The 22857-nt window shown below is 36.0% G+C and overlaps 1 protein-coding gene across 1 annotated transcript; it reads left to right on the top strand.

Annotated features, from left to right (window-relative positions):
- Positions 1 to 2703: 2703 nt before the first annotated feature.
- LOC140148573 (sodium- and chloride-dependent taurine transporter-like) lies at positions 2704 to 22653 on the top strand. The gene is made up of 13 exons (XM_072170573.1): positions 2704 to 2908; positions 6456 to 6587; positions 7929 to 8229; positions 10794 to 10932; positions 12423 to 12557; positions 13546 to 13649; positions 14220 to 14344; positions 16216 to 16328; positions 17604 to 17741; positions 18510 to 18612; positions 18718 to 18845; positions 21610 to 21771; positions 22190 to 22653. Exons 1-13 carry the CDS (start codon positions 2767 to 2769, stop codon positions 22193 to 22195), a joined length of 1728 nt encoding a protein of 575 aa, XP_072026674.1. The 5' UTR covers positions 2704 to 2766; the 3' UTR covers positions 22196 to 22653.
- Positions 22654 to 22857: the final 204 nt, after the last annotated feature.

The raw sequence follows: 22857 nt of genomic DNA, 5'->3' as shown, positions 1-22857 counted from the left end.
GCTGCTGCACATTCGGAAATGTGCTTATGGTTTGTAGAAAATCATCATTTCGTTGACATGATTTTGATTTTACAACATTACAACAGAGTGTGCAATATGTGTCTGTCTTTTAACATGTCTTGAGTGACAAAGAGAACAATATTTACCATGATAAAATCATTGACATATTACATGTATTTAATTTTACAGCAGAATGTGAAATATGTATTTATCTTTTAATCTGTTTTAAGTGAGAAATCATTATACATGTACCTGTATCATGATAAAATAGTAAAAACAGTAAAAACAATTTGCATTGTAGTGTAATCGATGCATTCTTTTGATTTCAAGAAGGAACTGTTTATAAACTTGATGCTATCATTGATTTACATGTGCAGCCCTGTTCAATAGTAAAAGTGGCACACTTGTGATTTTACCCTTTCGTTGTTAACTAAATATATCTCGAGATTAAAACAAGCCACATAACAAACGACATTCAAGAGCTAAGACTGCGCCCTTGACGTTGATGTAAACATTATGTAACAACAGTATTTCCTAATTGCTAAAGAGGGCGCTTTTTACTTGCACAATTTTTTTGGAGACTACTAGTACCGCTGAGCAATCAAAGTGCCACCTACCCAGCAAACACAAAACGTTTTCGACATCATTCGCAAAAGGTTATAAAAGGTTGTCAGAAAACGTTTAAATGTCGGGTTATATAATGGGTATATTAAGGGATCTAAAATGAGCGTTTATTGCGTTTCGACAGTATTTTTTGTGGGACATGAGAGCACCTCAGACCTATCGAATTGCATTCTGAATACGAAGCATATCTTTCTGATATCAAATAATTTTCATTTTTGAAAATCACAATATAATACAAATTTTATGACAAATTATAAAAATTTGATATTTTTCAAATTTTTGATATATAACAGTCCTCGAAGTAAATTATATAAATCTAATGATATATTCTTAAAGTGTATGTAGCAGGGAGGAAAAGCCGACGGTCAATTGAAAATTCTGACCTTTCATATTGAAGATATGGATTTTTTTACCCAAAAAGACCTAATTTTTTTGGGTGTTTTGGGAAAAAAAATCCATATCTTCATTACGAAAGGTCAAAATTTTCAATCGATCGTCGGCTTTTCATCCCACCTACATACACTTTAAGTATAAATCATCAGATTTATAAATTTTACTTCAAGTACTGTTAAATATCAAAAATATCAATTTTTAATGATTTGCCATAAAATGTGTATTAAATTGCGAATTTCAAAAATCAAAATTATTTGATATCAGAATGACATTCTTCGTATTCAGAATGCAATTCGATATGTCTGATGTGCTCTAATGTCCCAAAATAAATACTGTCCAAACGTTCATACCCCAGCCCTTAAGAGTATAAAATGTTTTCATAACCTTAAAAAACATTTTGTGATAATCTACTGCTCAGCAAACAAAAATGTTTTACAGAAAACGTTTAAATGTCGGGTTATATAAAGGGTATAAAAACGTTTTAATAACATTCCTAAAACATTCTTGAAAACGTGATACAAAACATTCTAAACAGAATGTTATATTGGGGTTGAAAAAATATTTTGCGAAAAATGTTTGCCCAAAATATTTTCAGTAACGTTTTAAAAACGTTTTCATGACCTTTGTATAACCCGACATTTAAATGTTATTGAAAGGTTTTGAAAAAACATTTTAAAAACATTTCTGTGTTTGCTGGGTTCAAACATTTTAACATAATGTTATTTAAGTATTGACACAATATTTGGCAAAAATATTTGTAAACATAGTTTACAATAACATTTTTTGAAAACATTTAAAAATATTGTTGTAGTGTGTTTTCATACAAAACGTTTTAAAACGTTATCATGACCTTTATATAACCCGACATTTTAATGTTATTAAAACGTTTTTACCTAAACCAAAAGCCAAAATATAACTTATCTAAAACATTTTTAAAACGTTTTTGTGTTTGCTGGGTAATGGCACAATAGCTTGATTCAATTGAAGAATAGGAAACATTAATGTTGTATTTATACACAAAGTACATTGCTAAATCTTCATGGCTAGCAAGGAGGGACACATAACATACCTTTTTGTCTACGCCAGTCTTGTCATATTATAAATGTTCTCTTGTATTTCGTAACAGTACTGTCGGTCCTTTATATTCACCAGCCAATGGGTCAACAGGATCAAAATTTTCCTTTCCTTTACAAACATTTTGCATTATAAGGTATAGTTTTAAAACAAAGAAAAATCTAAAATTTAAGAATTTTGAGAGTTTTGTCTTCAGAACACAAATATGCAATTTCCGGCGTCGATTTGGATATTTAAGGTAAGTTGTAATGGTGGGCGAAAAATAAATTGGCATGGAAAATCAAATCTGGCGCTTTTCTCAAAAACTGCTCATGTTGCAGAAATCTGCCGTGCTAGTTGGATTTCTTGTATCATTTCCTTTCGGAAAATGTATACTTTTACGTACTTATCATCATTACTATTAAAGATACAATACAAAACAATGTATAAAATGTCCTACGCTCGTACTTTGAGTGAACATTCAACATGCGTGCCACAGTAATAAACCCTAGACGCAAAATGGTTTATTCTATCATTACAAGCACTTGGTCTTGGCAATGGAAATTCCTTCTGAGGCTCGCCTCAATACAACCGAGCAAGAATGAGTATAGCCTTTATCATGTATATTATGTATTCAGGAAAGGCCGTAGGATAATTTTTCTGCCTAAAAAACCTATCCACTGAATATCGTCAACTATGTCTTTGGATATTGATGACGGGTTGAATGAAAGAGGCCATTGGGTTGGTCGCTTGGATTTCATTTTTTCGCTGATAGGACTTTCAGTTGGTTTGGGAAATGTATGGCGATTTCCGTACCTGTGCTATAAAAACGGTGGAGGTAAGTGCTAGTATTATCATTCTTTTGCTGCATCTTATTGAAATGTACTTTTCTTCAACCAAAAACAAGAGTGCTTTCTCGAGAGGCATGTGGACGATTTCACGGTAACTCGCATTACACTTTTTGGCGTCCTCTTTTATTCGGAGTACTGTGGTTTTTATATTAGTTAGCCTTGATTTTTTTATGATTAGAAACACAACACAAAACTTTAATGTACGATCACTATGAAATTGTTTTTTTTTTTTCAAACGTGATTTTTTGGATGTAATGTTTACACATGTCTCAACTTACGCCTAAATGGAATCAGCCAAATTTGTTGTGTTTGTAAGTAAACGTTAAACAGAGCAATTTTGACATAAAGTCATAATTATGACATAAAGTCATAATTATGACTTTACGTTCCCCATAGAACTCCATGCTAAAAGGCCAAAATAGCCATATTTTTCACTTTACCTTGTTATTTTAGCTTAGACTGGACAGAAACCTTTACCGACAGTTATTACTAATATTATTTCAGCATTTTGGGTAAGAATAACTAGATTTTAATATTACGGAAATCGTACATTATGGCTTATTAGGGATGTGACCAAATGGTATTGAAAGAGCTGAATTTTCTCTACTTTGTTTGAACACGGCATATTCTCTACTTTGATGACACCAATTACTGATGATGGGAAAACCTGAATTCGCATTACGCAAAAAGGACATGCCAATAGTTGTAATTTCAGAATATACCGGGATTTAATGTGCATTCTTTCAGGACTCTACCAAACCAACCCTTTTTAAACTTCCTTTTATGGTCCTATAACACATTCAAGAGGCTAGCAAAAAATATTTCCCGGCCATATTCGAGGTCAAAGTGTCGACACAGAGGACAAATTTCAAAATTATTCAAATTTGGTTTAAAAGCACACAAATTATTCCTCTCATTCAAGGAATTTGAAAATTAGAAGCAAAAGGTCAAATCTTGTGGTGTTCATATTTTTTTGGCCACACAGGAGCCAAAAAATTAAAACGCAAGTGATCTCATAAGGTCAATCCTCATTACAGCCTATTGACCACAATCTATTTTGTGATGTTTCCTAGGTAACGAAATATACTACATGATTACAACTATTCCTTATTTGACTTATTTTTACATTACAAGCAATTTGAGACCATTTTCGTTGAAATCATTCGTTAAAAGCAATTGGCCATAAAACTGACTACACTAAGACATGTAATACAGGAGTGCAATAATACAGTTGGTAATCATGATAGAGAGAAGAGGAGAAAAACGACGGAGAAAAGAGAAGACGGAAAACGAAAGGAGGAAAAACGAGTGAGAAGAGAAATTAAATGGGGTTATAAATTATTAATAAAGAATGAGACTTTATTATTTGCTTTAACAATTGATCAAACTAGCAGTTTTATTCAACGATGATATTGCACAAGTAATTATCTTTTTAAATTACACAGGGTTGCACAATTACGAGATACACTTTAAATTAAAAACAGGGGAATATTAAATAATAACCTTGGCCGGAGCTCCTAGGCTAACTAATGCAAAAAATACAAAAAACCCTTTTATTGTCAGTCACACATGACAATTGAAATTGATGGATACCTACATGATTTGAACTCAAAAAGGAACCAAAATCTAAAAGCATTATCTATATCTTATAATAGTAGCTAATAAGCAAAAAACACGGAGTAAAACGTGTATTTAATTTCATGCATTGCTATTAAACCTGAACTGGACTTGATTTCACAATAATATATATCCTACTTGTTACTTGTTCCTTATACAGTAAGCCCATAGACTGTAGAAGCCAAAGAATTATGGTACCAGTTTTGTTTACCCCTGTATTTCCTAAACAAATACAAATATGTTAAAATTAAAACAAGCAGCCACTACCTGTACTTTTTAGCTATGATTTAAGACCTTATTTGTTGAAACTGGTTGAGAATGAAAGAAATAGTGATCTAACACCTCAGGAAGAAACGAAATCAAAAGTTGCATTTTATGTTCTAATCAATGAAGGCACGACGCTAGTTTCAACGTGTTAATCAATGGAAGCATGGCGTCAGTTCTCTTGTGTACAAATCAATAGGGCTTGCAATGGAGCAAACTGCAACTTTTAAATTTGAATCTTCCTTGGGTTTTTGGATGTCGTGTCTTTAACGATTTCAACGAATGAGGTCTTAAATTTGAGCTAAATAGTTAAGTCAAAAACTTCAACTTGGTGACCACTCTCTGGCTAGTAAGGTTTGACGATTGACTCGACTTCTATGGACCATTTAGAGAAAAAAAATAACCCCCATATCCCTCGCGAAAATCCCGGCATTTTTCGCTAGAGGCCAAAATCCAAAATGGCCACCGCCACCATTTTGAAAATTTAAGTTTTGAACCAGAGCACCTATAATCATGCACAAAGACACTTTTTCGGATATGTCGAGTATAAGGATTCCGATTCTGACATTAGTTTGACATTACGGCATCATTTTCACCCAGAAATACAAGATGGTGGCCAGCACCATCTTGAAAAATTTAGTCTTGAACCAGTGGACCTAAAATCGTGTACAACAAGACTTTTTTGGTTAAGTCGACCACAAGGATTTCAAATTTGACATTACTTCGACATTTCAATTTTTTTACTATGTTACCAGGTTGTGACACAGGATCATATTTATTTTGGATGGCTCGTGTTTGTTTGAAATTTTGGGGCATTTTCCCCAAATTAAAATTTTTTAAGAACTTGTTACTCTTGACACAGCTCTTTTCGGCATACCTACGTTACTATTCGTTTGGGTGAATGCTAATATATAAATATTGTGACTGCATTTTGACGTTTTCAATGGCTTTTTAAGCTTACCGTGTAATTATCGCTGATATCCGGATATGCTCCTGTAATAATTTATGTCTGATGGTAGGCTAATGTAAACAACAGAATGTTGGTTTGGCACGAAAGCACAAAGTCGTTTTTTTATTTATTTACACAGCCGTGATATTAGTCACGGTTGTGTCTTTAATCGACAGAATCTTCTTCTTCTTCTTTTCTTTCTTCTTCTGTCGACCTTTACAATTGCTCTAACACTCACATGCTTACACCGATTTTGACCTAACTTGGTCACAACCATCACTGACCATGTCCATACATGTCACATGGATAAAAGGCCACGCAGGGGCCATAGGGGTCGAAAACTTTATTTCAATTCTAAATGTAAAATTATGACTCCACATGCACACATGCATTGCAATTAGCCAGTATTTATAAATCATATACAGATTTGTGGTCAAAGGTCATTAATGGGTCACTTCCGGTGTAAAACCAAATTCTTTCAGAAAATTTTATTAGCTAAGAAAAATAAAGCACAGTGACGGTATGTACACACATAAATTATTGTTTCCAAGTGCAGCACTGGTATTTTTTATTTGGGGTAAAAACGCAATACCTTAAAAATATCATGACAAACTATTCTTTTTGCCTTAAATAGTAACACGTGTATACTAATGAATTGTTATTTTACGTCCTATCAAATGAAATTTATTTAAATTTCTACACAGGAGCATTTCTCATCCCATATTTGATATGTCTTGCTGTTGGTGGAATTCCGGTGTTATTACTGGAAATAGGACTGGGTCAGTTCACGTCTCAAGGAGGAATAACGTGCTGGAATCTCTTACATGGATGGCAAGGTAAGCTTTTGGAACGGATGAGCAATAACATTGTTTCTGGAAAATAAGCGTGGAGACCCTGGTATCGGTATTAAATTATTAACAATGAATATAGTTAATATTACCGTATAAATGATGACTTTTATGCAGTAGTTTAATTGTGATCGCTAGTCTGGCGTCTAACTTATCATAATTCCATTGTTATTAATGGAGATATCTCAAGGCGGCGTTCCTTTGTATTAGAATTTCTTGCCAATGTCAGCAAACTTGTACTTTTATAATTATTGCAATTTTTACATTACTACTGGTAATGAAAGATCAATGATGTTAATAATCAAAGCAGTATTACTTTTAAGGGGGTACTACACCCCTGTGGTAAATTTGTGGCTATTTTTGCATTTTTCTCAAATAATAATAACACACTGGTAACAAAAGTTATGTTTATTATTGGGGCAAGGGATCCAATTACTACGCTGAAATTTCAGTGACTCAAGACAAGCGGTTCAGTATATGACAGGAAATGAGGTACATCCTAGCGGTACCTTATTTCTTATCATAAATAACGAACCGCTTGTCTTGGGTCACTGAAATTCCAGTGTAGTAATTGGATTCTTTGCCCCTATATTATACGTAACTTTTGTTACCAGTGTGTTATTAGTTTTTGAGAAAAATGCAAAAATAGACACGAATTTATCGAGGGGTGTAGTACCCCCTTAAACCATTTGGAGACATTAGTTATAACCTATTAAATACATCAGAGCAACCATGTCATTGATGTCGCCGTAAAACGTCCAAACAAACCAACAAACGGCCCCATGTGCAATTGTACGTGCGACCAGACTGCTCAGTGCCAGACATGCCAGAAGTGGGTGGATGCAATAGCTGCCCTGTGAACATTTAGCAATTTACACACAGTATATTATACTCATCCGTATGGCAGCTATACATATGGCAGTTATTGCACTTACCCACTTCTGGTACGGTACGGAACAGTTGTCATTTTAGCGAATTTGATGAGGGTAGAGGGACTTGTTGAAGCCCAGGTACATATGTTTTCGCCCATTTTTGAAAGCTATTTTTATATGTATAAAACGTTGTGTATTATAATAGTGGTTCAATGCCCATATCCAGTTTAAAAACTCCAAAAATTCGAAGTTGCTAGAAGTTAAGTCTGAAATCCAATTTCTGCCCAATTTTGACTGGAAATCAGCACTTTTCTCGGTTTTTGTCAATTATGACGTCCCAGAAGTCATTGAGACTTCAATCTGGGAATGTTTGTACTACTATGTTAGATATGAGATCATGCATACTTCCCTTGGCAAAAGGGCGATTTTACTAACTGTTATGTTTTCTATGTACCAGGAATAGGTATTGCTAGTATCGTAGTTTTGGGTTGGATAAATTGCTACTACAATGTCATCCTTGCATGGGATATCTACTACATTGGACTTTCCTTTGCCAAACCTTTACCATGGTCTCACTGCAACAATGAATTCAATACATACAAATGTCTTAAGCCAGAATGGATTTACGGGAACCCCAACTCGACATCTATAGACACATGCGGTGTAAACCAAACAGGAAAGGAACTCAAGCAAGTGTGTTTGAATGGAACGCTCACAAATTTGAGTGATTTTACCCCAGCTGTAGAAGAATTTTGGGAGTAAGAATTAATAATTTCAGCATTGAAATAAGTAAATAAAATTATTATCGATAAATGGGAATGGTAATGGGATTTTATAGATTTTTCAATTTGTTTTCAGCTTGCTAATAATGTGATACAAAATATACAAATATATATTGTCATCTAGATGATGCGGATACATCAAAACATTAACTGCTATTAACAGTCATTCGACTCTAATGTTAATAGCCATTTTAATAGACAATATTCTGGTAGCCTATGTTATCATTGGTTATTGCACACTATGCCACAGAGCGGAAATTTCACGCTTTCAGTCTTGTTTCCATGACAACTGGTTTTATGTTGAAATATTGCAAATGAAAATTTTAGGATATTATTTTAACCAGTTTCAAAATAATATATCCACGTATTGCCACAAGCTTTAAAGATACACATTGTCAATAACAGGGAAATAATAGGGAAGTAAAAGCTCTAACCCAATGCTATGAATTTAAAGTACAGATATCAAAGCCCTAATGATAGAACCATTATCTAATTATGTTCAAAGAAGATTCGAGAAATGTAGATTCGCTGTCTGTCTCACTCACTCACTCTGTCATCTTTTCTTGGCTTGGTAACCTCTTGAGATACATTTGATGTTGCTTATAATTGTTCATCTATCTTTTTAATCGTTTTTCTACAGCGATGAGCATTTGTAATGTAAATAATTGTGAAACGAAGGCCTTGAGGCAAATAAGCAACGTGCCTTTTATTCACTCTATGGGCACTTAAGGCAAAACTGAAATAGAATAATAATAATCGTTTTTTAATTCGTCTTGATTATGGCGATGTTTAGTTAATTGGAACCAACGTAGAAAACGTCATGTGACTTGAACGGTTTTAGTTCATGAATTCAACATTTAAAAACCCCGAAAACACTAAATGTATTGTTTCAGAATCACAACTACGCCATTTTGGATAATTGATTGTTTTTATGTCAGTATAATCACATACTGAACTTACTGAGGCACAAACACCTCTAGACCAGTCACTGTTCTGACACGCCTTAACGCACCGCGGTTTTGATGTATTTGTAGCAGCTATGGCAACATGCATATTTTTATCAAATCATATTAAATGCTGAAGGCCACACATTTATGTTTTCCAAATTGTCAGCATATTTGACATCAAATATGTTGCCATAGTAACCGAAAATAATACATAGTCCTTAAGTTATCCACCTAGTATGCAAATATTTACTGCTCATGAGGGATCTGGTGGAATCTATTGCTCCCCTAGGTGAACTGGAGACCGACAGACCGCTGGCCTAAAATAGCAGGCCCATGGTCTCCAGTTCACCAAGGGAACCAATATAGATTCCACCAGATGCCAGATCCCGAATAATGTTAATATAGAGCAGTAAATATTTGTTTTATATCCTTTATTATATTCTTTGTTCATTGATTGGTTAAATTAGTCAAGGCTAGGCTGGTCTTGCTTTGTTTTGATTGAACGCACATGCAGGCACACAGTTGAGTGGCTTAAGCTTACCGTGAAAATATTGCAACCTATGCAATACCGCAGTGAAACGAGTGACCCTGTTCTCTGTTATTTCACTGTCAATATGAAGATACTAGTCTAATCTTGATATAACTCAGATTATGCCCGATGAAACCGCCGTATTTTAGCTGCAGTTCTGCGCTGCTTGTGTGTTTCGAGGAAGTCGTTGGTTAGGGGCGATGAGAAGGAGATCCCTATCCATGACTTCCTCTAACGGTACCCTAACCCTAACCATGGTTTCCTTCTCATCGGCCCTACCCATTGACAACACGACTTGCTACACATTAATACCTCGGAACCGGTACGGAAATCTCGCGTACGTGTCGAGTTGTACCGACCACTAGGTATAGGAACTGCGACGCGGCGATGGGGTTATACGCGTTTAGATGGAAATAGCAGTAATAGAATAGTACTTTAAATAGTACCCCGATTCCCTCAACAATCAATGAAGGAGAATATATTAATGAAGGATATAATACAAAATGTTCAACACATCTCGCCTCATACACTCTTGTAAACGATTGCTTAAAATGGGCCCTATTTGACATGTGTTATATTTCATGACAAATGGGTCAAATTCAGCAGACAATACCTGAAAATGTTAGTAATGTTTGTACAAATCAACTTGAAGCTTCAAGTTGCCATGACAACCAGTGTCCATTTGTTATCGACAATCATTTACTTGTGTTTGCATTCATCTGGGCTATTATATGACGATAATGCTATGTCGATAATGCTATTTTACACAATGTGACCATGAATCAAGTAATTTGTATTAAAATGTCCCTTTAAAAACACTTTCCTCCAACCTGGCATTTTTTGAAGCATCACAAATTGACCTAAGTTGCCCTGTTCAGTGGCATCACCAGAAGGTGGGGGGGGGGGGGTAAATTGGGAAATTTCTAACCACCACAATAGTGCCATTTTATTGACTTTTTTTTTGTTCTGACGGAAGGGGGGGAGAAGGGAGCAAAATCGGGGATGTCCCATCATTTTTCTCATGGCACCATTACTGGTTTTGTTCTTTTTACCATATGATACAGAAGAAAGAATTTACAAGTTCACCTGTCATCCGGCATAGACGATATGGGCAGCATAAATTGGCAACTGATGATAAGTCTTATTGTAGCCTGGATTATTGTCTTCTTAATCATCTGTAAAGGTGTCAAAAGCTCAGGGAAGGTAAAATAATTATTATATATTTACCTTCATGGTTTCATTTGTGAACAATATTCAATTTGGCCATGTTTTAACAGCACTCCAAAGTACACAGCTCATCGGCAATGTATCAATTGCATGATAAAACAATCTGACAGAATGGTTTTGTATAAACTACAGGTTGCACAAGTAAGTCACCCCTAACACATTTTGGTATAACCCAAAAACCAATAAATCATTTCTCTTGTTTTAAAGCTTGGAACGCAGACTGATTAGTTACACATCAAGTGAGCGTATTTTTGTTGCTACCTTTTATTATCGTCACTGAGAAATAACAGCCATTTATGAAATTTTCGGCCAAAAAAAACAACATTTTTCTACATAGGCTTTCTATGCATCACTCTTTATTTGAGACCTCTATCACTAAAAACAATTTAATGAAAAAGAAATGTTTCTGCTTTTTGTTAAAATAACTTAAGGTGTTCATGATTCATGTTTTATGATTCAGTGAGAAATATAGCTTCTTATAGAAATATGAAATTCCATGCAATAAGCAAAAGTAAATCAGTGCATCAACATTTCCTCTTTAGGTTATTTTTGCTGAAACCCAATACCATTATTTCATTTGTCCATTCTTTGAATGGTTAAAACCTTAGCAACTGTTTTAAACTGTTGCGATTTGGTAGTTCACAGCATCTTGCGAATGGTAATGGTAAAGAGGGCTGAAACAACAACACTTTTGTAAAACGTACATAACTCATTAACAACAATAAATCAAGTATGTTTCCAAAGCATTAAGATTTGTAGAATAAACTTTTGCAAAACATCAAAGTGTTATTTTTCAATAATATATTGATTTAGATAATACAAATTTTTTGGCTGCTTCGTCCAACAATATCTAGTCTACCCTTAAAAACATTTCTATGGATGGAAGCCATCTCACAAGAAAGAGGACCTATTCATTATTAAAAGACATTTTGTAATCGGTATTCATTTTAACTCATTCACTGATAAACCATAAAACATACTTTGAATGTGTGACACCTAAATCGGAAACACCGTAACTTAAGTTATTAATGTTTCTTTTTTGATTAATTTACTTCAAGTGAAACAATTGTTAATCACAAAATTGATGCATAAAAACCATTAAAAGCCTAGGTAGAAAATGCAATTTTTTTAGCCGGAAATTTTATAAATGACTGTATTTCTTAGTGAAGATGATAAAAGGTAGCAACACTTACTCACTTAATGCATAACTAATCAGTCTGTGTTTCAAACTTTAAAATAATAGAAATGATCGATTGGTTTTTGGATTATACTAAAGTGTCGCAGGGGACTTACTTCTTGGGAACATGTATGATTTAGAACGAAAGTGTGATTGACCCACACTTCCTGTTTCTATGAGTAAGTGTTGCCAGAATAAAGTTAAGAATAAATTAAAAAATCAAATTTAATGGTACAATTGTACCTTAATTCCAGCTCAACATCTTTTCTAAACCTTTGTCTATGACCAGGTCGTGTATTTTACTGCGACGTTTCCATATGTAATCCTAACTGTTATTCTGATACGGGCAGTAACGTTGGAAAATGCATTTGAAGGCATTCGATTCTACATGCGTCCCGACACTAGCAGACTCTTGGATGGTCAAGTAAGTTTCCGTTTTTAGTTCAGCCTAATTTCGGCTGGACTATTGTATTTCTGCAATTTATGTCTTCTGCCTCTTCTTCCTGATATTATTTGCTCTATATAGCTCACATCATTATTTAACCGATTATGACCGAACTTAAACCAAGATGGCGATTAAAATCGTTATCACCTTATAATCCTCACATAATTTGCGTGTCTTGTCAGTGCTTAACATGTTGCTGCAGCAACAGATTGAGACTAGTTTAGACACAGAGTAGTCTTGCGAGATCTCGTTTCCGTCTCTTAAGCCGCGCGTGATGTTACTCGTTATCCACGCAAAGCATTTGCGAGGATGGTGAGAGGAAACGAAACTGGCAGGAGATGAATAACACGCCGGAAGAACCTCGATTTTTGGTTGTAAATCATGCATTGCCGCAACGTTTGAAGTATTTTACTGCACTGCATTCCGGAAGCATTATGATAAATTATGCCGTAATTGTCCCCAGACCATCTATATGAAATAAGCACAACGATATATATACTTTTTGTAACATTCCTATCGCTTTTGATCACCTATTATCGACGAATTTGCTTCAAAACGTGTGAGTTGATGTTGCGTAAACATATTTAGCATGGACACAAATGAAATTACCGCTCCTATTCTTCATATAAAACTGCCCCCCTTTTTTGATGAATTAGCTTGAAGCTGGGTATGACAAGAAATTTACTTTTATATAGCCCAAACTTACAATGTTGTATCAAAAAATGCTTTCAAATTGAGACTCCTGACAGCTTATCTGCACGTGAACGTAATATTGGAAGCCAAAGGTTATCGACAGATGTTAATAAACTGGATGGATGCATTCTGCATGGAAAGGCAAATTTGTCCAAGGTCATCTCTAATTCATCAGAGGTCATTTCATAAGTCAGGGCTAAACCTTTAATTTTCCTCTTAAGATTTAAAACCAAATTACCATTGATGTTGTGATAATTTCCATTTTTTTCTTCAGGTTTGGATAGATGCAGCAACACAGATATTCTTTTCTTACACATTAGGGCAGGGTGCAATACTGGGTCTCAGTAGCTACAACAAAGATAAGAATAACTGTATCAGGTTTGTGGTATAAACTGTTTTGCTGTTTTGAAGTGCTATGTTTCCTTTTCGGACTTACTTTTTCTTCGCAATCGTAATTCAGTCACTTTCAGTTTTCATTTGATCATTTGATTTCATTAGGTATTTTTTTATTATGACAAAGTGAATCCTCTCGGCCCTCTACACTTTACGCAAAAACAGTAAGTAACATTAACTCGCTTACACACTGTTGGGTCCCTACCTGTCCGATTCTAATATGTCAGGCTAATAATTTTAGTTGTGTAAAACATGAGATATCCTGTTCAGTTTGTATTTTGGTCTGCCATTCAGAGTGATAAAACACATAGGGATTTGTCATTTTGTTCTCTGAGTAAGACGTCACTCTGTAGATGGAAACATCAAATTTTGTAGGCACTCGTAAAAGTGAGCTGAAGGCCAGAATGTAGTAGTTCCACGTTTACATGCATTTTGTCGTTGCGACAAACCGCAGCGGTAATTTGCCGCAGTGTTTTCCGGAATTGTTTTCTTCTATTATATTATAGTTTGTGCTTATCCAGCTGCTTATCATGTTCCCATTATTTCATCCTGCAGAGACGGGTTACTCTTCGCTTGCGTAAATAGTGGTACAAGCTTTTATTCTGGTTTCGTCATCTTTGCAGTGCTTGGTTTTATGGCTGGACAGCAAAATGTAGGGGTAGGAGAAGTGGCAAAAGGCGGTAAGTGCATGTCAAAGCATCTTATTCACAGAACTTTCCCGGTGTGTAAGCGCAGTATGGATGGATGGACGCCTAAGATTTTTGGACGTTCAAGATTGATCATTATTCACCGTGACCCAATAAGAATATATTTTTTGATTGGTGGGTAATAAGAAGATATATTTCGACGGTTGAGAACCAGAAAGCCTTAACTCAAGAAATACCATTTAGAAAAAAACAACTCAGGGGCGTAGCAAGAGCTAGCAAGTGGGTGGACAGGGTGGACGAAGTCCAGGGACCCCGAGGGTTTAGGGGCCACGAGCAAACTTAGCAAAAATGAAATAAGAGGGGAAAGAGAAAGTACGAAAACGAGAAGACCACGTATTTAGATAAAAATCTGAATGCTTCAAAATCTGTTAAACATTTTCGCAATCAATTCAAAATAAAACTTATCCCTAAACATAATTAATCTTTTCCGCGAGCACTCCCCCTTTCCTTGTCTTGTCTTTTGGTTATGTTATGTGAAGTTGCTTTGTTTTGCTAATTTCAATTGATTTTAGGGAAAGGCTAACTTTCAGTTCCAGCCTTTTTCTCCATATGTACCGTGTTTGTATATTTTTTGATAATGAATGAATGAATCTACCTGAAATTACATGATCCTTAGAGTGAATTGCCACTGACTGCTAATACTGCATCAGGATCAAACATGAACATGTTCAGGATATATAAATTATGTTGTCCTGCTCTTTCCTGACAGAAAACATGTGGATATAACAATAATATTTGTGGTAACTGAAATGCAAACATCATTTATTTACTATGAAAAGGAGAAAATGTTGATACCATTGAGCCAACATAAAAGAGGCATATTTCGTAACAATTGCACAATTCAATTGAAACCCTGTACACACTACTCATGATGGTAAATTGAACATGGTTTTGGTAAATACATCAGAGAAGATGACAAAAGCTACTTACTGACTATCTTTATTTCCCTAATAATACCAATTTTAATAAAAGCTATGTTTTAGTACTGGGCTGCCTGAGCAACCTCGGACGTATTATTTTGTTAGCATTATTAACGTTTCTAAAAACAAAAATTCGCAAAGAAAACATGTGGGGCTGAAGCAAGCTGTTGTGACAATCACAAAGATTTAACATATTTACATTTAGTACTGCACAGGAAATTGTTGTGTATGTGCCGTTTTTTAGGAATGAATGTCAGTTGGTTGTGTGTGCATTTATGTTCACGATCGATTGTGTGACCAAGTGTGGGAGGTTGTGGCTGTACAAGTATTAGTATTGTATATGCATTCATTTTACTATGTATGAATTATTTTTGTTACCAACTACCATAGCTACATGTGTATTTGGCACTTAATATTATGTTGTAAATTATTCAAAATGTGTAAAAAAAACCCCCATATATTGCAACAAACATTGTGAGGCTATTTAATACACAAATAACATCATAAATCAGAAATGACGTGATATTACAAAAAATTGCAACTGCGCATGCTCATCGTCACACGGTACTTTGGCGAGAGATAAACAGCACCATCTCCTCCATTGACAGCCGTGTGAATGAACTGCGACTCAAACAGAATCCCCGTGATTTTTCGTGTCTGTTACACCATTAGCCATTTTAAACAATCACAATCAATACTTTGCTAGTATATAAGTATTGAGAAGACATCTGGACCAAAGAATGTGATAAACACAAGTAGGTAGCATTTTCCTTCAAGTGGGAAGTTCACTCCCATTGAAACATACTGCACGAGTCGTGGTGTTTATCTCTCATGGATATTATCCACAATGCACTCTGTTATGAATTTGCGAAATGGCTTATTATGGCCATGGTCTTCATTCATATTATTATAATACCTCTGCAGGACCTGGTTTGGCTTTCATTGCATATCCTGAAGCAGTAGCACAGATGCCTCTACCTCAGCTCTGGGCTGTGTTATTTTTCATTACGATTCTACTTCTTGGAATAGATTCGCAGGTACATTATGCAACAACAACAACCATAACATTAACAAAACAACAATACCACAACCGTAACATCTGATCAACCCGATCTCCCTCTTATTTTTATGTGCACGTCACAACCAATTGTGATATAGAATTGGATCAAGTCCTTTTTTACTCTATTAAACACTAAATATTCGACTTAACTAACGACACCTTTATGTGTTGACTTCATTAAGAGTTGGTGTGAATTATTCATAACCGATCGATAGCTTGGATTATTTTGTAGCTCACAAACCAACGGAATTTGTCATAGGTTTGTGTTGCTATTGGCCGTAGAAGTGATGATGTAACAGGATTAACTACCATAGCAATAGATGAATACAATTTTTGAATATATCGGTCCACACTGCAACGTTCACACGGTACCTATGCATTGAACCATTGATGTGTAATGCGGCCCATACAAGTTCAATTTTTTGATCAATATCAAAGACCCTTGATACAAGAGTGGATTCAAAATCTACCATTGTACAGGCACAATGGTAGATTTTGTATCCACTCCTGGATTTAGGGTCCGCAATATTGATCAATAATTATTGATCGTGTATGGGCCGCATAAGAACAGGGATTAAGACCTGGATCGTAATTATATAGAATACTCATATCGTGCTGGTCACTCGCACCTGTAAGATTAGTATCTTTGAAAAGAGTGGTATTGTATTCAATCTATGGTTGCAGACATACACATGTGATGAGTGCTACCTCTTTGTAGGGCGATATATTTAAAATTGTTTTAATATAATTGCTATGGTAGTCAATCCTGTTTACATCACTTCTACTGCGAATAATAGAAAAAGCCGTGTGTATGTCACTCAACCATTACGTAATAGATTTAGGCTGGCAGCTAGCACCACACCACGTCATTTGTACCTCTCAGGACGAAACAACCCCTTTAGGCTCATTGGATAGTCCCAAAGCACTGTGAAAATGTCCCCAAAATCCAGAAAGCTGCCGAGAAAGTCAATCGCGGGGCAACACAGGCTGAAATTTTGTTGAAAACCATACCAGAGTTTTTCAAGGAGTCAAAAACGTTTTGTTGAAATTAGGACACATTTCTGTTGTTGACCCTTGTTGGACCTAAAAATCTGTATATTGCAGGTAGGTCAATCCCCGGCGTCAATCTATGCTTTTCATAAGGAACCTAAAAAGTCGGATTTGGGGATTTGTTTGAGGGTTTTAGATTTGGTTAAATTCTTTTACATTCAGAAGCTAATAATTAAGTTAATTTATATCTGTCGTTCTCCAGTTTTGTCAATGTGAAGGTTTCATCACCGCAATAGCAGACACCTGGCCGCGAGTTTTCCGGAAGGGACATCGGCGTGAAATCTTTGCTGCAATATATTGTTTTGTTTCGTGTTGTATTGGGATGTCAATGATCACCCATGTAAGTATCGGAGGTCTTTTAGGGAACAAATGAAAATTCGACCGGCGGTTCCGTCCAGTGGTCATTGCTATATGAATATTCAAGAATGCATGAGTTTCCAGAATGATAACTATATTGAAAAGAACTCCCAGGAGGGAAATTCAATTCTTCCTATTGTACTACATTTGTATAGCAATCACTTGAAATCACTCCACTTGAAAATTGTATTACTCACGCGGGCGACTGGATGATATCAACCAACTATGTGAATCAGGGTGTACAACTGACCTCATTACTGTAAATATTCCCGTAAACTTTTACAACCGCCTGAAACCGCCCGGAACTGGCGATCATCCGGTGGTCGAGTTTTGATTTGATCCCTTAATGTACTCTATTGATTTATTTTGTAACCTTTTCTATATTGATTTATTTTGTAACCTTTTCTATATTTTCTATTTGTTTTAGTCTCGGTGTTCGAAAATAATAACCCCATCAACTTGTGAGACGACCCTATCTAATATCCATTTCATATGTTTCAGGGTTCGGTGTCACAGTAGAATAAAGCCTTATGTCCCACAAATGACCCGTCACCATGGCCACTTAACGCAATACTCTATAAAGATTAGCTCTTAAAAGGGCATTTCGTGATCCACAGCATCATCCCCCCCCACTTTTCTCAAAAAAAGTTGAGATCACTGGAAACTGATAATGTTTATAATATACAAAAAATTTCTTGTAGATTACTTCGTATAACTGAACTGTGCAAATGTTGTTATTTCATGTTTACAGGGAGGTATTTATTTGGTGCAGCTTTTTGACTACTATTCTGCGAGTGGAACAGCGCTACTGTGGATTGCTTTCTTTGAGATATTTGCTATAACTTACTTCTACGGTATGATAGCAGGATTTCAATTTTTTCAATTTTTTTTTATTATGTATCTCTGTCTTAGATAACTGTCTGACATATTTCATTAATGATTGACTTATTGTACTACAGGGGGCAACCGTTTTATTGGCAATTTGAAACTGATGCTAACCATTGATACTAACTATCCCAAACTATGGAAAGTCCTTGAGAAATACTTGCAGGTCTGCTGGTTTGTTGTTACGCCGGTATCAATAGCGGTAAATATCATACAAATATTGAATGTTTATGAGTAGCATGGTAAGAATATTTATGGACTGTTCCATTCCAAGTTGAATGGAACATTTAGTATTTCACCGAATGAAAATATTCCTTCCATTGAACAAATAAAAATACATATAACACATATTATATTCCTTTTCTCCCACTTAATTTTATAAATCACCGGGAAAACAAACTAGAAGGCTATATATTTGTACACAAATACGGCTATACCCGCATGTTATCGGTCTACCCAAACTTACAGTCCTTATTTGCTGAGGACTTAAAATAAAGAAATTGTAAAAAGTCGCCCAATTGGGCAGAAAATGTGTAAAAAGTGAAAGTCCAAGTCACAAGCTTTAATTGAATGCAGGTTGCACTGTCGCAGCACTTAAAATTAAGAAATTGTAAAAGTCCCCTCCCAGGGGAGTCGTCTCTCTTACTCCCCATAGGTTGCTGTTGTCAGTCTCTCTTACTCACAGTGAGGCTATGCAATATTATTAGGGGGAAACTATTCCAGAGGGAGTATGTAAATTAAATGGAACAGCCATTTCAGAGGGAGTATGTAAATTAAACGGAACAGCCTTTTTTGGGGCTATTTCAGAGGGAGTATGTAAATTAAATGGAACAGCCAATGGGTATGTTATTTAACTGGAACAGCCTTAACGCTTCACGCTGGTATTTCCAATTATGATATTATAATACGATCTGTCTGTTTAGTCCTACGTGTGTGGGGTGGATGGGTGTGTGGGTGTTAGTAACAATATAATTCTCAGGTGCTATCTGTGTACAAATTCTGAGCCCGGAAGCTGCTTTCTTTGATGAGAAACGGCCTGCCCTTTGTTTTAACATTTGGGGCCCTGGGGCCCATAATATTTGACTTATGAGGCCCATGTATATAATTATGTTGAAGTATAATTCTCTAGTGCTACCAGTAGACTCAAGCTGGCCACTGTAGCTACTTTATTTACTGAGTAACGGCCGGCCCTATGTTTTAGCGTTTGGGGCCCTGGGGCCAATATTATGTGATATATGGGGCTCATATGTACATATAACAATGTATTTCTCAGGTGCAATCTGTGTACAAACTCTGAGCCATGAAGCTGCTTTATATGATGAGAAACGGCCGGCCCTTTGTTTTAACATTTGGGGCCCTGGGGCCCAATATATATGACTTATGGGGCTCATGTACATATGTTGAAGTATGATTCTCAAGTGCTATCAGTAGACACAAGCTGGGCATTGTAGCTGCTTTATTTACTGAGTAACAGCCGGCCCCATGTTTTAGCATTTAGGGCCCTGGGGCCCATATTATGTGACATATAGGGTTTATATATACATATGACAATATAATACTAAAGACCTATCTGTGTACCAAATCTGAACCCTGTAGCTACTTTATTTGCTGAGAAACGGCCGGCCCTTTGTTTTAACATTTGGGCCCCTGGGGCCCCCAGCCTTGTACATCTGGGGCCAAAATGGACAAAAGGCACATCTACAACTTAGGGCCCATACATATGCCACATATGAGCCCTAGTGATCTTGTACTTTTAGAGCTAGGCTTGTCAATCTGTTGCACCATATTTTAACATTTGGGCCCCTGGGGCCCATAATATATAACATATGGGGCTCTTGTATATTTGTAAATATAGAGTACCCCTAGGGCTATCAGTGTACCAACTCAGGGCCCTGAGGCTGCTTCATTTGATGAGAAATGGCGTGCTTTGTATTTTCACATTTGGGCCCCTGGGGCCCGTGACCTTTGACCTCTGGGGCCAAGATGGGCAAAAGGCACTTCTACGGGGTAGGGCCCATAAGTGTACCACATATGGGTCCTGGGGCCCTTGTAGTTTTAGCGCTAGCCTTGACAGAATGTTGTGTTTGATGGAGAAGGAGGAAAAGGAGAAGAAACCACAGGATGGGAAGATACCCGTCCATGCTTCGCATGCGGGTATAAATAGATTAAAACACTATATAAACTATCCCACATCTATAATTGTCGAGTCGAGTTGGTCATGCGCGCGCTATACGCACGAGTATGTCAGCGTTGCCATGATGACTGCGTCTGCGAGTGAGTGCAATGTAAAATTGACTATTGCACTCGCGTGGAGTAGAATTTTTCCCATAAGAAAATACATCGCTGGCTTGCGTATTATAATCCCGAAAGGCTTTATGACTTAACCCACCATATGCCACGCCGATACGTACAGCGACAACAGTTACAATGCGTGACGTATGTGAGGTTAAATAAAACAGTTAAAGGGTTTTTGGATTTACCGAATACATAGAGCACTGGTGGCACTGCAATGACTTTTAATAAAATGTAATGATGCACCAAATCGTCACCCTCATAACCAAAGTGCCTATGTCATTATTACATGTTTCTCATTTGCAGTTTTGATTTTCTGAGTAATAAACCCATAATTAATAAAATTTCCAGCCGCATTCTTCAATAACTTGTGGAATTTCATCTCTTTTGATGTATTCCACAAGTTAATGAAGTTAATTGCAAATGAGAAACATGTAATAATGACTTAGGCACTTTGGTTATGAGGGTGGCGAAATATTAGATAACTTCCACTGAGTCATTTGGCAGAAGTTTTAGCTCGAGTCGAATTTTGTTCGTAAAAGTGTGTGAAGTGGAAGGCAACGATAGCTTTTGCCATGTTCATAATTAAAATGGGTTTTTGATCATTTTGTTTTTCAATATTTCTACTTCTCATAATATTTCTATGCCTATTATACCTTTGTCTATTTATACAGGCAATGTTCATTTTTAGTTTGATAACCCACGAGCGTTTGACATATCAAGGCTATGTTTATCCGTGGTGGGGATACGGAATTGGTTGGGTTCTAGCTTTGTCGTCAATGGTCATGATACCACTTTTCTTCGTCATTTCTTTCCTATCAAAGAGGTTTCGCGAGGTAAGTCTTCCAAACCATCTCTCATAATGTTAGTCAAAATAAGATCAACTTTTGGGACGTTTCGGGAGCTTGTAGATCTTTTATTTTCCTCAGCCAGAAGATGTGGTATAAATTGCAATTTAGTTGCTGCTGTAGTTCAACATTCCAATTGGAGCAGTAAATCATTTGACTCAGGAGAAGAGCAGTATATGAATACACCTTGAAACGTCACAAGTGTTTCAACTTTTCATTCCATTTTGCCACCATGACTTTTTCTATTCATTGAAGTCAATATACGAAAATCTGGACACTAATCATACATTAGATTATTCTTGCTGCTCGACTATAGCACTAATTTGTTAGCAAGACTAGTATGTAGTGACATGATTTATTATTATATACATTTAGCAAAAGTATTTGTTTTTGTAATTATTTACAGAGATGAATTGCATTGACAACACACACGATTGGATTTACAAATGATTATGATACACTGATGGCACTAAGAGTTGTTAGACGGGTCGGAATTTATTGGTCATATTGGTCAAACTTTTGACTAAAGTAACGAATAAAACTAGATTTCAAATTTACTAAACATTCGTTACTCGGTACTAATGAATAATGTTGTTTATGGAGATGGGACAATGCTTCAATATTACCTAATCGTATTAGATTGCAAAGCTGAAGTGAAAGCACCAAGAATGATCGCGGGCCAAGTTCAGGCCTGTCAAAATAGAGAATATCGCGCAAAATTAATCCACAGTGTGTAATACAAATCAGCCGTTTATGCTGCACCATTCTTCTGGGATAGGCTGTATTTTATAAGCTGATATATTTTAAACTTTAGAATATTTCGTGCGCACTTTGGCATCTCACTTGTCTAATATTAAAATAAACGGAAGCAAATAAAGCTGATTTGAAGTTGTTCGTTTATTTGTTTTTTATTTACAAGTGTGGGATACATTTGATTGGTCTAGTGCTATTCATTACTTTTGGGCCACTGAGTCTTCGAAATCCGGGATTTTTCATCTCCAATTTACCATCTCAGCCAATCAGCGATCGGATCAGATGATAGCGCTGGGTGACCTCGGGTACTTCACTTTGGTG

This window comes from Amphiura filiformis, chromosome 3, assembly GCF_039555335.1.
Source record: "Amphiura filiformis chromosome 3, Afil_fr2py, whole genome shotgun sequence".
NCBI classification, from domain to species: Eukaryota; Metazoa; Echinodermata; class Ophiuroidea; order Amphilepidida; family Amphiuridae; genus Amphiura; species Amphiura filiformis.
The sequence above is the reverse complement of the archived record's forward strand: the minus strand, read 5'-3'. Positions and strand labels throughout refer to the sequence as shown.